We start from the raw sequence: 16,836 nt of genomic DNA, 5'->3' as shown, positions 1-16,836 counted from the left end.
AAGCACAGGCTGTTCCCCTCCCTCAGGAGTCACACCACGGTGTGCTGTGAGCTGAAGGAGGTGAAGCTGCCCTTGGGGCTGCGGTGACACTGGGAGAAGCTGGCAGCCCTGGTCCTTCTGCTTTTGGTCCCGCTCCTGCGTTTCCGCTTGTCGTGTGCAATAAAGCTTTCAATCAGCTTCAGCTTTTCGTGCTCTTCCTTCAGGAAGAAGTCAACAAGCGCGGTCTTCTCCTTTTTGATCTGTTCACTGATGTCCTTGGGGATGTCAGCGATCATCCAGTCAACCAGAACACTGAGGAACATCACCAGGTTCTGCAAGCACAGCCGCAGATGTGAAGCAAGCATGAAAAATCAAAAATACTCGCACTGGAGCAAAACCAAACCTTTGTTATAGCTATGACACAGATGTCAAACACATTTTGCTGGTGGTGTGTGGTAGTAAGCAGTTGATTAAGGCTTTATTTCAAGGAAGAGTGCAGGTTTGTGCACAGCTACCCCTCAGTGTAGAGGCTGAATTAAACACGTGCTTCAGTTAGGTTTGGAATAGGAAAGGACATGGAATCATCAAATAATCTATGGCCTTAGTAGCTAAACCAACATTATTCTTTACAGGTGCTCAGTTCTCAACATGCAATTCCTTGGTACTGAGTTCAGGATCCATTAATATAAGGACATCCTCCAATACCATCAAAAATCCTGAAACACAAGGCAAATATACCCATGCGTTTCCAGTGTGGCCTAAGCACACAGCAGACAACTTTCATGGCCATTCTGTCCTCGAATCCTTCTGTCTGCTGACAAGCAGGATTGGTTTTTTACACTGCCACACTGCACAAGCCAAAATCCTAAACCTCAGGTGTCAAGGTGATTACAGGTGCTGCTTATAACACCAAGCAGGAAGCAGACTGGGCAAAAAGTTTTGCTTGCTTGTGAAATCCACTGGTAAGAAATGCTTTGAGGGTTTGTATTGTCATGATAATGCTTTGAGAAGTGAGTTGTGTAATGCCTGGAAATGTGTGGGAGCAGTTGGCTGACAGGGCTGCTAGCACGAACTCTCCATCCCCATCCAAGACAATGGAGCTAATTAAGCAGGGAATGTTCTCTGGCAGAGCAGGCAGAGGGTTTGAAGCCCAGCAGAACCAGTTGCTTTCAAGTGCTTTGCAGCCAGTGGTGGAAAATTACTGAAGGCACGGCAAAGAAGCAGAAGAGGGCAATACATACCAGGCAAGATTCACAGAAACTTGGGAACACTTGGCAGGTGGGGAAAAAAGAAAGACAGATTTGAAAAAGAGGGATGGGCCCAATTTGGTTGTGGAAGGATCCCAGATCATGGAGGAGGGCAGAAGAAAGCCAATGGAAAGGCAAGCCATGATGGCAAATCCCTTGCTAATGAAATCCTCACACTGGGGACAATTTACTCTGCTCCATTCAAGAAAGTAGAAAAAACCTTTCGATGATTTATTACTTCTGTTTATTTCTTGTTTTGGGTAAAGAACAGCCGTTAACAAGCTTACACAGCATTTATGTGCTTTCTACAAGTGGTGCCTCTGAGACTATGGAAGTTGACAAAGTCCACTTAAACATTCAAAATCCTGGGGTATTTTGGGGATCTCTGCTAACACCAAGGGCTAAGGAAGCTGTGGGTCTCGCTTTCCACGTCTATTGGACATGGGCTGGTTTGGAACATGCATTTGGATCCATCTATGATGATATTTCTATGTCTGAAAGTGAAGCAACTCAGCAGACTTACCTGAAATAGAATCACAAAAGCCAAGCGAGCGGACAAGACTGCCCAGTACTGCTTAGAAAACTCGTACTGGTGTGGGGACCAAGGTGGTTCTCTGTAGTCTTTGAACCTGGAGATGGAAACAGCTCAGTTATCACAGTTACAGCAATTTCCTCCAGCACCAATTGCTGTGATTAATGCATTTTCCAATCACAAAACTCAAAGAATCAAATCCTCCAGATGTTCTTACTTCAACCCTTATTATGAAATACAACTTCAGAATTAGAGCTGGACTACCTCCACTAAATTTAACACGCTCAGTCTGGTTTTCACAGTTGTAACCAAAGTCAGAACATTCTTTTAACTTTTGAAATGTCCAGATTTTAGAGGATTGACAGAAGTCCCCTTTATTTTATAATGTAAATTGACAGCAACGTACACGGAATAAAATGCTGAAATGAAAGTAGAGAGATAGTTCAAGGCATTTTCAGACTGAAGGAGATAAACCTGCATTCATTTCACCTAAAACTTGATTAATTTAGGGAATAATTCAGCCCACATAAAATGTGACTCATGCTTTGGTGATTCCTGTCTTTGCATTAACAAAAGAGGGAGCCATGGGGAAGGCACTTCCTAAATTAACTGTCTAGCCTTGGACAGGATAAAACAGAGCCTTAGTGGTTTGGTGTAAAGACTGTTGCTTTTAGTATTATCATCAATCATTTGGAAGTAAACAACAGGCTAATAAAAATCACAGATGCTCCTAAATTGGAAAGTTTTGCAAATAGCAGGAAACACAGAAAGCAATGGACACAGGAAACACAATGAGAATAACATGGGGAAATGGAAAATAATTAAAAATAAAACACTTGAAGGATCTTTGAAGGGATAGTGTTTGAAAGTGGAAATAGCCTGGAGCTTGCAGAGGCTAGCAAGTTAGCACAAATTTGAAATATGGCAGCAGGACAGTGCATGACTTGTGGGTGTATCAACAAAAGTCACAATGGTGCTGAGGTGGGGAATTAGCCTTCCTCTGAACAGCCCAGGTAAATCCACACCTGGATTACTGCATTCAGACATTCAGCTGTGCAGATTCCAGAGTGGGGGGTGGGGGAAAGGAAAAAAAAAAAAGAAAAAAAAGAAAGGAAACCAAAGAAAAAGTGACAAATTAAAGGTAGTCCAGGACAACAGTACAAGGGCTGAAGAGATTGACTCATCGGGAAGATTAAAGAGCAGCACATGTATTGCTCCACTTTGGTAAGTAACAGCCACACTTGGACATGATAACCATGTGCAAATTGTGCCCTTAGGACTGAAAAGGATAATTTAGTGCTGTTCCCAGTGTTTGACTAGGAGTAATGGGATGAAATTAAGAAAGGGAAAATCTGTTTTGAATACCACAAAACCCGTCCTGACAGTAAGATTCATTAGACTGTGCAAAAGCCTCCATTGGGGAATAATGGAGATGGTTCATATATAAAATCTGTCAGCTTCAGTTTGCAGGTGTGCTTGCCAAAATTACCTTCAGGTTCTACCCACATGGTTTTTTGCATGTTAAATTACACATTTGCAGTCCATGCATTCCCTACATCCTGCTGTTCCCCACCCCCAAGAAACTGAATGCTGGGTGTCATCCTGTGCTGCAGCTTCTGGAGACAAAGGACATGAGGTACAGGCCATGGGGACAAGAATACCACTTTAAACTGGGGGCTGTGTTGATTTAGGGAAGAACTCCCTGGGCTGTGTTAGCCCCTGGATGGTTTTGCTCAGCAGTGCATGCACAGGTCCTATCTTAGGATTCCTGTGCTGTTCCTGCAATGCCAGATCCCCCCTCTGGTACTTTTCTGGACATTGTGGACTCCTACATGTTGATCAAATCTGTACGAGTGCTGCATCAAGGGCCAAAGTCATTTCCCTTGAACTTAATCTGCTTGAACATCAAAGCCAAGGAAAGCCACTGAGTTTCTTGTGGACTTTGCTGACCACTATAAATCAATCCCAGCCTTGAAATGGAGCCCAGGTTCACCTGGAAGGGTCACCAACTGTGATGGGTTTTCCATTTAATGCATTCTGAGCTTCACAAACTATGTAAGTATTGCAGGACATCAGACCCCTTGGAAATTTCACCTGGCTCAGCTGGGAATCACACTGCTTGTGATGCCTGAACCTACACTCAACAGAACACTAGCAAATGATTTATCGTGAAAGAAAATGTTGCCAGAGCTATAGATGAGGTAGCTGGGCCTCCTCCCCACCTCCTTTTTTAATTATTCTCTGGCACATGGGACTCCAAAGGGCCTTTTCTAACCCCTAGATTCTACAGGTAGTTTATTTTTTACAAAGACCATCTTTTTAGCTCAAGAAGCATTTGGACAATATCCTCAGGTGTGATTTTTGGGGTCTTCTGTACAGGGTCAGGATTTGATGATCCTTGTGGGTCCCTTCCAACTCAGGATATTCTATGATTCTCGGATTCCCTCACCTCTTCAATCTTCACTCTTAAAATATTTGATTCAGCAGATATGGTAGGAACAGCAACCAACCAGCGCTGTAAAGACAATTGTGTTTCCAAAATAGCAAGCAACTGTAATTCCACTGAAAAAGGACAAGAATATGAAGTGGTCAACGTGGTTGTAGAATAGAGCACAGAAAACTTATTAGGAAGAATAGAAAAATGTGCACTGAAAGTAGAGAATTGTAGGAGAGAGGAAGCTGGGTGGAAGGAATTGAAGCTAGAGCTAAGACAATGTTAATGTATTTCAGAAGCTTATTGTGTGGGGGAAAAAAAGACTGATAAAAAAAAATCTAACTATGTATATAGGTGGAATTTCAAATCAGTCCAAATAAGCTAATCTGTTTAATTTCCTTCTTCAGCTGGCCTTTAAAAGAAATTGGAGAAAACATCCATAATCACAGAATCTGCAGTGCAGAAGTAAAAAAATATTAGGAAAAATGGTAGCATCCACCACTGATTATTAGGAATAGATGAGATGAATCCCATGACATTAAGAAAATAAATTTTAAGACACTTTATAAAGTTGCTGAATGTTGGAGCAGACCCATGTTAAAGGAAAAGTCCCTTGAATGGCTGCGGCTTCCTTTTTTCAGTGTGACCAGTAGGTTTGTATGTACTCCATCATCATACAAGGCTACAAGGATTAAAAGGGAAATCCCAATAAAAATAACCCATATCTTAGCAAGATTTGCTTCTCTTTTGCCTTCAGCTATACAAATGCCATTTTTCCCTGAAAGAAAAAAAGTAAAATTACAACTAATACTGTGCATGAGAACAGCTTTACAGCAACCTTTTTTTGGAAGCAGTGCCAAAGACTTCACAGCACTAAAAAAAATGCTGCTCTAAATATTTGAAGAATGTGTTCTGTATGTTCAGTGGCAGAGTTGTTTCTGGCTTGTTATGGTTATTTTTAAGATACCTTAATCTCCGGCAATGCCCATAAGGAGAAAAATGCAGCCTCATTACAACCACATTTATCTCCAGAGGTCACAGAAATCTAAGAATAAGAGAGGTCAGCTTGTTCCCGATGCATTTGCCAGAAACAGAAATACAGATTTTATTTCCAGCTTGAGGGGCAGTGTTTGGTTGCCTGTCTATTGGGATGCAAGTTAGAGACCCCATACTTTATCACAGTGATAGTCCTGTCCAAAGCTGAGATTTTGGTAAGATTCAAATGAGGTAGATGATAATGAGAAACAGTGTTTGTGGATGCTGACATATTTTCCGGTATGTCTCCTGATAAGAGAAATGTTCCCATAGTTCTGTCTCACTCATACTAACACATTAATTTTTTTCCTCTTCTCAGTCTCTCAGATGGTGCCACCAGGCAGGGATCACTTTTGAACACAGTGTAGATGATTCCCTTCTCCCTGTATTTGGGCTCTGTTGAGTATTTGGCTGTGTATGACCATACTAATGCGTGGAGTGCCTTTCGCCCTGTTGTTAATGCACATACTTCCAAACACACCAGCACTTACGCATCTATAAACAGAGGTCAGTGGCTAGAACAAGGTAAAAAGCAGCATACTGAAAGTAGCAAAATCACAGTGAAGTGGATCAAGAGGCTTGTGGAAAGAAAACACATGCGTATTTAGGGATGAAAAATTAAAAAGTGCTAGAGTGGAAAAGCATTTCACAGACTTACAGATCTGAAAATCTGGAGATGCTGCATACTCTAACAGGGAACACTTTAGTAACAAACAAGTCCCAGCTGCAGAAATGGGGAATTGCAGAGCTCACTAGCTTATAAGTTGCTTAAAAGTTAGGAGTGCATTCATCTGTCCTCTGCTGTAGTCAAGATGAGAAGGTAGGTTCCCCGCAAAGGCAATCCCAACAGCATTGTCAGAGTGACAAGGACAGATTTCTCTCCCTGTTTACCCTGCTTCCAGTGAAGAAACTGTGATGTGTCATTTTGTGGGTTATAGTTGGGCAAGATATATGCCCCACTTAAAATCAGTGTGAAATATATTGCACATCAAAGCAAGGGATATAAAACCACTCTACATTAAGGCTATCCTTAAATAAATGGAAGAGGAACTTTTATAATTATTTTGTGCCATTGCAGAGACCAAGCACCGGGTGATTTCAAGGGAGTCAAGAAGGAAGGGGAGACAGGCTGTTGAGCTGTAATGCCTTAAACCAGCTCTTTGAATTTCTGTATACTATTACAAAAATACCAAGTTACTTTGAAAGCTGGAGCCACATTAGTGATTTCTCATACAAACTGGAACTACTCTATAGGTATCTAGTATTTGGGACATATTGTAAATGAAGTTGAGCCTTTTTTCCCCAATCAGAAAAGATGTATCTGAAATAGAAGACAGGTACATGGCGACTGGTGCAGGTTCTAAAGCTAAGCATAATATATTGAAAACTCATATCTCAGCAAGTAAAGACTGAATCTAGTAAAGACAGAGAAAGCCTGTCATAAAATAAATAAAATCATAAAATAAAATCAAATCAAATCTGGTTCTAATTACTGGGTGTCCATTAAAAAAAAATCATTGTTTTTAACGATTAAAGCTGTATCTGTCAGTAAAGAAAGTGTTAGTTTGCTTTTTTCTGTGGATCAAGTCTGTCTAAATTGTATATTTTGCCTTTCAATGCCCTGAAAAAAACCCTTTTAAAGACCTTGTAACACAGTGAAAATTCCCTAAAAGCAGCGCTTCCAGAACCACATTTTCAAAGGCACATGAATATTGCTGAATATGTGGCCATACACGTGAACTTTATCAATTCCCACTTTGAAAAATTACATAAGAGCCAAGGAAATTCCGTCAACTATGCAAATTGCCCTTACAAGTACTTTACCTGCAGAATGCAACCTCCTGTGCAAACAGGGAGTTTTCTGGCTGTGTCCCAGCCTTGAGCTGGCTGACATTGAAGTATGAGAGGGTGTGATTGATGAAGCCATGCATGGTTCCATTCTGGCTGTATGCATATTGATACATAAGGCGTGGGATGAAGTCGGAGGTGACAGCAATGACAAAAGCCTGAGAGATGGAAAAACAAACAAACAAAAAAACAAACAAGCAAACAACAGCATCGTGAATCTGTGTCTCCAGGTTAAGTAATTCAGGGGAAAATTTTCATGTTCAGGTAAATTTAGAGTGATGGTGAAGGGGGTTATGTGGTCAGAATTGGTACAGAATGAAGGGAGAGTTATATTGTGAGAATTGGTACTGAATATTTGCGCAGTAATCTGCTCTGTCTTTCCAAGCGAAGGCTCAGCTAAGGAAGTAGCAAAAGCAATTAATGGACTGTACATTGCTCCAATTCTTTTCATCTCTGGAGCCATTAGGAGGTTTATCACTAGTTTAAAAAAAATCTACAACAAGACCTAATAGCCAGTTGGTATAATTTGGGCTATATTTTGGTGCAGTTATACCAAACCTGTTGAGTGTTAATGTCCATTTTCCCCTCAGCATGAGGATTCACACATCTCACATAGAGGGATCTCATGCCTCGTGAGACTGGTATCCCATAAACCTGGTGCAATTGTGGGGGCAATCAGTCACAGAAATCTCTACATCATATCAATAAGAATCCCTCTGATTTCTGCTCTGGACTCTCTCCTGTTGGAGCAGGTCCAGAGGAGGCCATTAATATGGCCAGAGGGCTGAAGCCCCTGTGCTACGGAGACAGGCCAAAAGGAATGGGATTGTTCAGCCTGAAAAAGAATAGGATTTAGGAGGAGACATAGGAGCCCCTTCCAGTGCCTGAATAGACTCCAAGAGACCTGGAGAGGGACTTTTGACAGGGGCCTGGAGTGACAGAACAAGGGGGAATGGCTTCACACTGACAGAGAGCAGGTTTAGATTGGATATCGGGAAGAAATTCTTCCCTGTGAGGACGCTGAGTCCCTGGCACAGGTTGCCCAGAGCAGCTGTGGCTGCCCCATTCCTGGAAGTGTCCAAGGCCAGGCTGGATGAAGCTGGGAGTAACCTGGGATAGTGGAAGGTGTCCCTGCACATGGCATGGGCCTTGGAATGAGTTGATCTTCAATGTTCCATCCAACCCCAACCATTCTACAATCCTATGATGATTTAAAACTATATTTTGCTACATAATAATTTCCTGTGTCAATATTACCCATATGGAGAAGCAGAATTGGGCATTTTTTTTTCAAACAGGTATGCACATATTTACATTTCTTTCAAGAAAAGGTATGTAATCATACTTTACTGGAATCCCCAGGAAATAAACATTTCCAGAGTTTGATCAACACAGGAAATAATCAAGGATCATAAATGTGCAAAGAGAAAAACAAGAGGTGGCAGAGTTTTTCTCTTCCAGCACAGCTCAGCGCTGGACAGCTGAAGTCCATGCCTGACTATGAGATTATGGGGATGTGCAGGGTTCCACAGATTTCCTACCTTAATTCCTGGAAACTGGAGAGCAATGAGTGAACAATGTGAACTCCATCCAAGTGAAACAACACTACCCTCTGGATGCATTAGAGTGCTGTGCTCTTGTGCTGGGAGCTATTTTATTTAAGAAATTGCATAACACCTCTTCACAAGTTCTCCCTTCAGTAGTGAAAATCACTTCCCTTTCTAAAGAGCTTTGATATCTTTAATATCTGTAGTATTATTCCATGCCCTTAAAGGTATTTTCCAACGTAAATGATTCTATAAGATTATCATCCCTAGGCTAAAAACCCACTAGAAACTATTAGGATTAAAGTCCTAGGGCATGAGATTTTTTTATCTTAAAGCATATGGAGGAAAATTTTATTTAGGGAATACATACAGCACAATAAACATAATACATCTGTATTCTGTTGTATTGGAGCAATTGAGAAAATTAGATGCCACTTTTAAATTATGTTGAAGGGACAATAATATATGAACAATTATAAACAATGAATTATAAAGAATTTTAAATTACATTGAAGGAACAGTAGAAGCTCCCAAGATCATGGTTAGAAACTGGTGTAACCAAACACTTACATTAATAATCACTGAAAGCTTTCCAATACCACTCAAGATGTTATACCAAATACCTGTAAGTGAAAGAAAAAAACTTATTAATGGGTTCATTATAATTTCCTTCTTTGTTTAATTGTATTTTTGGTCTTATCTTCACTGCAATGCTCTTTCATTACTCACCTATATCTTTTTCTCTCACTGTGTCTGGCCTCCTCAGCTCAGTAACAAATTTTTTTGCATCAAGACGAACCTCGATGATGTTGTTCAGAAGAGCAAAGACAGGGGCCAGAGGGAAGGAGGCAACAAAGAGTGTGACAAAGCCAAACTGGATAACTGGGGGAAAAAGAAAGCCAGTGTTTTTTGATAGCTTCTGAAGGGAGCAGCAAATTGTTCATGAGCTTTGTGCATTACCAACCCCATAAAATTCCACTTCCCAGTTTGGTCCCAGGAATAAATATCCCAGAGTAGGGCTATGAAGACACAAAAGTTTGTCACTGTGCTTTTTGAATGTTTCCAATAAAGCTTCAAGCTGCTAGCACAAGCACAAACCAAAGGAAACAACAAATTTAATAAAGGACAAAGGGTTCAGAGTCTATTGCTCTGCATTTATACATAATTAACTGATTAGTCCATGCTGTTTCTTTCCTGTCCTTTCGCCTGTAAGGAAAATGATAAACAATCAAGCAAAAGGAGAAAATCTCCAAGGTGCCACTATTTCTTCTCAGCTTTTTTTGATAAAGTTGGTGGCAGCCTGTGAAAAGCAAGAACAGAAATGTCTCTGCGGATGCAGAATCCAGTGGTGTTGTGCAGCATTTTCATCCCTCCTTCTGCAACTGATATCCTCCAAGTTCAGAAATACTCCTCTTTAAAGCAAAACAAAGCTGAATTTTATATAAATATATATTAAAATATATATATTAAAATAATAAATCTGGCTGTGATCTACATCTCAGAGTTAAAAAAAATATTAACATAGAAAAAGTATTGGTGTGTTTCAATGCCCTATTTACTGTGGCTTCTTTTTTAGCAAATCCTTGTATAAGTTCTCTCTCCACTGAGGGAGGAATTGCATTTTTCTGAGAAAATAGCACAATATTCTGTGCACATAGCACAATAATATACTTTAAAATATCTTCCTTCAGCATTGTTGTCACAACCTACAACTAACTCTTGAAACAGTTTCCCCCAGGACCTTCTCTCACATACACCTTTTTTTTTGTGTACAAATCCTCAGATATTTCTCCTTTCTAATATCAGGAACAATATATTTGCACACAAAAGTAAAATCTCTGTATATCAATTATATGGCCATTAGAGTTTCATTCTTATTGTTTTGTTCTGAATTTAAGTGTATACACTAAGATGGAGCTTTTTCAAAGCATAGAAACATCCTACCCTTGAAATCATACTTTCCTGACTATTTTATGTTTAGAGTCAGGAAAAAAAATTAAAAAGGAAATAAAACCAGATGTTAAAGTAATGTCCCCAAAAACTGTGAAATGCTTAGAAAAATGCATAGCCCCAAAATATGCCTTATTTGGTTCTAAGTGAATTTAGCAGGAATACAGCTGGGAGGATTCTGTAAAAAAATAAAATGAGAAGGGAAAAAAAAAAGTATTTGCAATGCTTTAAGAATAAACCACATACGCATTTGCTTTGATGTTGTTTGTAGCCACTTCATTCATTGTCTGGGAAAATGCAGTTTAATTTTTTTTCAAGTTCATGAAAAAATGTTCAAGGTATGCAAAGGACTTTTGGATAATTGTGTAAATGCGTCTTCATAGAAAACTCTGTGCCAGAAGTGTTTGTGTGGCCATCTTGAAACCTCTTCAACCTTCTCAACTCCTTCTTATGCAAGCGCAAATTATGCAAAAAGCAGGCAAGAAAAGCAATTCCAAAGCCAAACCCAGAATTTAGATGGGGGTGTGCAACAAACTAGCAAACAATTATTAAATGGAGGAGTCTCTGAACAGCCTAAGCAATTCACAGGTATTTGTAGAGGGTGATCAGTGTTTCTAGAAACAACCGTGAATAAATTACAAAGAGAAGAATCTCTGTCCAGATCCCAGAAGGAATCTCATCTCAGCATCCTGGAGTTCTGTGGATGCCTGTCTGGTCACACTGGAAATATTTACAATACTTTTAGGACACACACACTCTTCCATCAAGGACAGTTGACACCAAGGTGTCCTTTTTTTTGCCTAAAAAATCTCGATAGTAATCCTTAAATACCCTTTTTTTGTTCACATTTCTGCTACAAGGTCTCCATACAAAGCTCTTTACGTGTCCACATACAGGAAAAAAGGCTAAAGAGACTTGTGCCAGGAGCTGGACTTCTGGCCATCCATCCTGTTTCATCATTTTCCTACCCCCGGTAGGGCAGCCTGGAGACATGAGAGATGAACATTGCCCAGGCTCATGGCACAAGCTGGGAAATAAAACAATTGAAGGCTGGGTATAGTGGAAAGTCAGGGACATGGGGCATCCAAGCAGGACCCTGGATGTGCTGTCACTTGTAAGATCCATGTCTCTTGGGCTGTTGTTTGAGTCCACTCCGGCTAGCTATGGACCCTGGCCTACACAGTCTTACATGGACGAAAGCAAAAGAACAGAAACACTCTTCTCCAGGTGGGAACGAGTGTCCTGTTTATCAGCTTGGGAAGGGACACCTCAGACGCGGGCAACCCCCAGATAGAAAAGAGGGGGGTCCCTTCTTGCAGGGGACTTTTATACCCAAGGGGGGATGGGGGCGGGGGAAGAGGACTGTAGCCAATGGGATACCATTGAGGAGGGGTGAGGGGAGGGGTAACCACCAGGGGGTGTAGGGCAGAGGGGTGGATGAGTGAGAGACCGTGTGACGGGAGAAGAGAAATAACAATCCACGTGATGTAACATACTCAGTGCAAATTTCAAATCACCCAGTGCAAAACAACAACTAAATAAACTATTTAGTGCCATACAACAGTCACTGAGACAGAGCCTTCATCCTTCTGATGAGGGAAAAAGCCCAATGCACATGCTGGTGGTGCCTTTACTGAGTTGAGCAGGAAAGAGGCCAAGGGCTCAGAGCCAGCCCTTGCGTTTCACAACACCTGATGCCACACGTGCAGCGCCTCATCCAGCCCTGGGCCCAAGACAAAAATTCTGAAGGATAAACAGCATCCAAAGAATTGTCTCCAGTCACTTCTCAGAAGTCCACTCTTCACAGAAGCTGTGCAGGGTCTGAGCAGAACCCCAGCCCAACAGCAATACACCCTGTTCCTCTAAGTCTGGGCTCTAAGTTATGACTAAAAGCACAAATCAAAGCTTTTAAATTATGGATCTGGAGGGTGGTGGCTGCTGTTCTTGTGTAAGGGATACAGAATCATTCCCCAGCACAAAACCTTTTATGGTGTGGATCACTTTTTCTACAAGATTTGCATGCTCAGTAGCGTGAGTAACCCAAGTATCTTTTACCTCAAAGCCTCACCTAAGACAAGGTATTTATTTACAATTTTGTTGCTTTTTTTTCTCTCTTCTTCATCAAAAATATCTGTCATAGGATCACATGTTACTGGAAATAAACAGTGGAAAAATCACTTCTGTGCTAAGCAGCTTTCCAAATCCTAGAAAGAAAATTTTCAATATACAGCCAGGCCTGGCTGAAAAACTACGGAAAAGGGGTCATTTATAACTCTTCTGTAATAAATGTATGCAACAAGCCTACACAGAACCACCAATGGTATTTTCAAAACCATCATTATAGAGATTATACAAAAATGCAGGTTTCTCTTCAGCAATTATTTTTCTTTTTCTGCCTCACACATTGCCTTTTTGATGGCTTTTCCTGCTTTAGGGGAAATTCTTCCAAACCTCTCAGATTAATCCTTATAGTAGTCAGTAGCTACAGACATTGAATCTGATCATTTTCTCCTTGTGCCATTGTTTTTAAACAGAAGTTGGATGATGAAAGCTTTTATTATTACTTCTCCTTGAGGAAAAATGTTTTTAATCAATTGCTACATGAAGCTTGGACTCCTAGAGGAGTTAGGCTAGAGAAGGGAAGACCAAATGAAACAGGAACATGAAAATCACTACTGATTTCAGTTTCTTCTCAAGGAAACATGAATGGTATAAATTTCAGACATTCATGTGCATCCTTTTGCTCTTGGAGCCAATTTAATAAAATTTCTTTCATTAGCAATATTTATTGCTACTCTAAATATTGATTTCTTGCCAACTTCTATTATTGCAGGCCAGTTGCATACATTGCAAACTTGCTGCCATGGGGAAGAGGAAATTGCAGTGCATTCTACTGACTTTGGGAATGCACATGGTATGGAATATTGTCCTGGGTCAAAAGCCTTTGCACAGTTTTGGAAGCAGGAAATGCTAAGGACAAATTTGACACATGTTGAAAGCAATAATTTATGTTTCAGGATTACTTGAGCAAATTTTTCTGATCACTCAAACGTTTTAAGTGTCTCCACTAAGAAATGCAGGAATATGTCAGTTAATAATAACAAAACAAACAGTCAAGGAATGTCATTGGTGCAAGTCAAATCTTTGTGCAGATGTGCTATTGCAGCCAACCCTGCACAACAAAAAAGCTCAGCAGAGTTTGCTGGTGAAATCAGATTCAAAGACTTTTACCCTAAAAAATTAATCTTATCCATAGAATCACTTGGGCTGGAAGGGACATTTAAATGTCATCTAGTCCAAACCCATGCAATGAGCAGGGACTTTCAACTAGATCCTGTTGGTCAGAGCTTCATCCAACCTGACCTGGAATGTTTCCAGGGATGGGGCATGCACCACCTCTCTGGGCAATCTATGCCAGTGTTTCACCATCCTCATTGTAAAACAAATTCCTTCTTACAGCTAATCTAATTTGTTGGCATGGACTTGAGTGACTGACATTTTGGAGAAACCACTTTCAGTAAACAGAGTAACCTTTCCCAAATGGAAAAACAGAGGAGGTTAAAAAATAACCAGTAAATCTTGCTATTTCTGTGAACCTACCATGATTTAAATGAGGGCAGGGGTAGAAGAATGAGAAGGTGGAAGTCTCTTTAAGGCTTCAGGATTGTTAGAATTAGAAATAAGAACAGAAATGAAAGCAGATTGGAAATGGACATCCCAAAATTTAAGTGGGGTAGTTATCATCAATAACTCCTTTACCGGTGGCACATCATGTTGCAAAACACTGAGACTGCTCCAAGCACTGTCCCTCTGAGAAGTGCTGCCTTAATGGGATTAATTTTTTTCATAACAAAGTGCAAAGAGAATGTGTGATTTGCCATGTGGGCAGTGGGCCAGACTCCAGGTTTTGACAGAAATCAGTAAAAGAGATTGGATATATGGATAAAAAGGCAAGGACTGCCTGTGATTAGGGTACAGCCTAGTGAATTATAGACTTGGAGGCAAGAGCCTTAGCTAAAGATGTCACCCATCCTTAAAAATGGGAACAGGACAAACCTGAATGTAGTGACTACTCACACTTGGATACGTAATCTGCCTGCTTCTGCATGAAACCCCATCACCATCTGCATGGGGAAACCCCAAAAGCAGCAAGCCCCATCTGCAATTCCTCCTTCAGCTGCCTCATTCCAGATTGCCACTGATGCCTGAGGGAGGTTGCCTGAATAAATCAGTGTGAAAACTAAGAAAGAAGTTCTGAAACAGCAGCCAGATTTCTCTCTTTTCCTTAATATCATACCTCTTCTTGCATTCCAGTAACCCTGCCTTTTTAAGCAATTCAGAAGAAAAAATAATCTTCCTCTGGCCTGCTGCATTGCTTCCCGTCCCACTGTCCCCAGCTCAAACTTAGAGAAATAGATAAATAATCTGCTGAGCATCCTCTTGCAGCACGATGCCCTTGACAACAATCCCAGCTGACAGGTTCAGTGCTGAGCCGCACCAAGTGCTTCCTGCCAGCATGGGTGGTCTGAGCAGTGGATCTGACAGCTGAGAGCAGGGACATGGACCCAGGGCAGCAACTGGGGCTGGGGAGGTGCAGCTTGGCTTTCATCTGCTGCACATTTGTCTGCAGATCCCACAGCCAGGGCACAGCTTGGCAGACTGTGAGGCTTCTCCACTTGGGAAGCTCATCCTCCTGTTGTAAACAAATGTTCAGACCAATAATTAATCTCTTCATTTTCCCTGAATCACCCCTGAGTGGCTGCAGGCTGAGGAGCTCACTGCGGTTTATGAACCTGGAACAAGGGACTGATCTAAATGACAGGCTTAGTGTCTAGTGATTTATAACATCAGTAGCTTAAACCTTGATAGTACAAGTCAGAGCCATGGAATAGAATCATAGAATATCCCAAGTTGGAAGGGAACCATCAAAGTCCAACATCTGGCCCTGCACAGGACAGCCCCATATACTCCTGAGAGGAATCCCACCATATTCCTGAGAGCATTGTCCAAGCTCTGGCAGGCTTGGGGTGGGGACTACTTTTCTGGAACAGGAACCTCCAAACCTTAACAACCTGTGGTGGTACTTCTGCATTTCTTTCTTTTTTTTAAAAAAAACCAAACACATTAACCTACTTATTTCAGTGGCCATGACTTGACTCATCTTGGCAATTTCTAGAACTTGCTCCTAAAATTAGAATAACCCAAACAATTCCCTAAGGGACAGCATACAGATGGGTAAACATGGGAGTTCCAAGAGGTACTCTGAAGTCAAAACAGGTAAGGAAAATGCCACTTTCTTCATTGAAGGAAAGACTACTGACCTGCTTCCTTCCTGGGTAGGTGGTTTTAAATGAACCCTTAAAACAAATCTGGCATTTTGGAAATTATGTTCAAACTCACAGCATTGGAGCATCACTTTTCAAGTAGCAGAATCAAGGCCACTGACAGCAAACCCAAGCAATGCTGACAAACATCACACCAGTATATATTTATGTTACTGGTAACTAAAGTCGTTAGACCTACCTAACCAAGAAATTTGGGTTGTTAAAAACAGATATTTCTGGGTTATTCCTGAGCCCAAAAATACAAAAAAAAAATTACAGGAAAAAAAGTCTATTTTTTTTTACCATTGTTCAACTTCAAAAATTGTTAAGAGGCTTGCTTAAAGTTTACAGGAAGAAAAATCATCTCGGGCTGAAGTAACTCATGGAAAAAAAATTGTCCTAAAGGATAATTTTTCAACAAAGTATCATTAAGTGCAGAAGAGGATAAGATAACAGAAGTGACAACACAGACAAGATCCTAAGGTGAGTTGGAACAATTGAGAGGGAGATAATGGGAGGTGAGGGATTCTTGATGGCACTACAGAGGGCAAGGCTGGGATCCTAAACATATTAATAAGACATCCCCAAATCTGTCATCATGCAAAATACCTCGTATACACTTAGGCATTTATAGAATTACATAAATCCACATTCTATAAATTTTAATGTATTCATTTTTAATTCAATTATAAACTATATCTACAAACAAACATTGTTTCTGTATAGAGAGATAAACCATATATGGTATTTAATTTTTTGCCATCAAAATTGTTCCTCTTTAGATATTTTGAGAATAGTAACTTGTGTTAAAACAGGAGTTGCCACATTCAATAATTAACCAGATGTCTGGTTTTAGACCCCATGTCCATTGTGCTTCTCCCTGAATTTTTGTGTGACTTAAAGCTTGGGTTTGCCTGGATTATTTCTTTCCTTTCTACTC

At 40.6% G+C, this 16,836-nt stretch overlaps 1 protein-coding gene across 1 annotated transcript in view; it reads right to left on the bottom strand.

Moving 5' to 3' along the window:
• Nucleotides 1-29: 29 nt before the first annotated feature.
• ANO2 (anoctamin 2) overlaps nucleotides 30-16,836 on the bottom strand; it is a 143,580-nt gene continuing 126,773 nt past the window's right edge. Inside the window, exons 22-26 of the mRNA XM_031061805.1 lie at nucleotides 9,352-9,504; nucleotides 9,193-9,245; nucleotides 7,052-7,233; nucleotides 1,750-1,855; nucleotides 30-311 (exon numbers count right to left, since the gene is read on the bottom strand). Coding sequence (XP_030917665.1) covers nucleotides 30-311; nucleotides 1,750-1,855; nucleotides 7,052-7,233; nucleotides 9,193-9,245; nucleotides 9,352-9,504 — 776 coding nt within the window. The remainder of the gene's footprint in view (nucleotides 312-1,749; nucleotides 1,856-7,051; nucleotides 7,234-9,192; nucleotides 9,246-9,351; nucleotides 9,505-16,836) is intronic.

This window comes from Geospiza fortis, unplaced genomic scaffold, assembly GCF_000277835.1.
Source record: "Geospiza fortis unplaced genomic scaffold, GeoFor_1.0 scaffold164, whole genome shotgun sequence".
Classification (NCBI taxonomy): Eukaryota; Metazoa; Chordata; class Aves; order Passeriformes; family Thraupidae; genus Geospiza; species Geospiza fortis.
The sequence above is the reverse complement of the archived record's forward strand: the minus strand, read 5'-3'. Positions and strand labels throughout refer to the sequence as shown.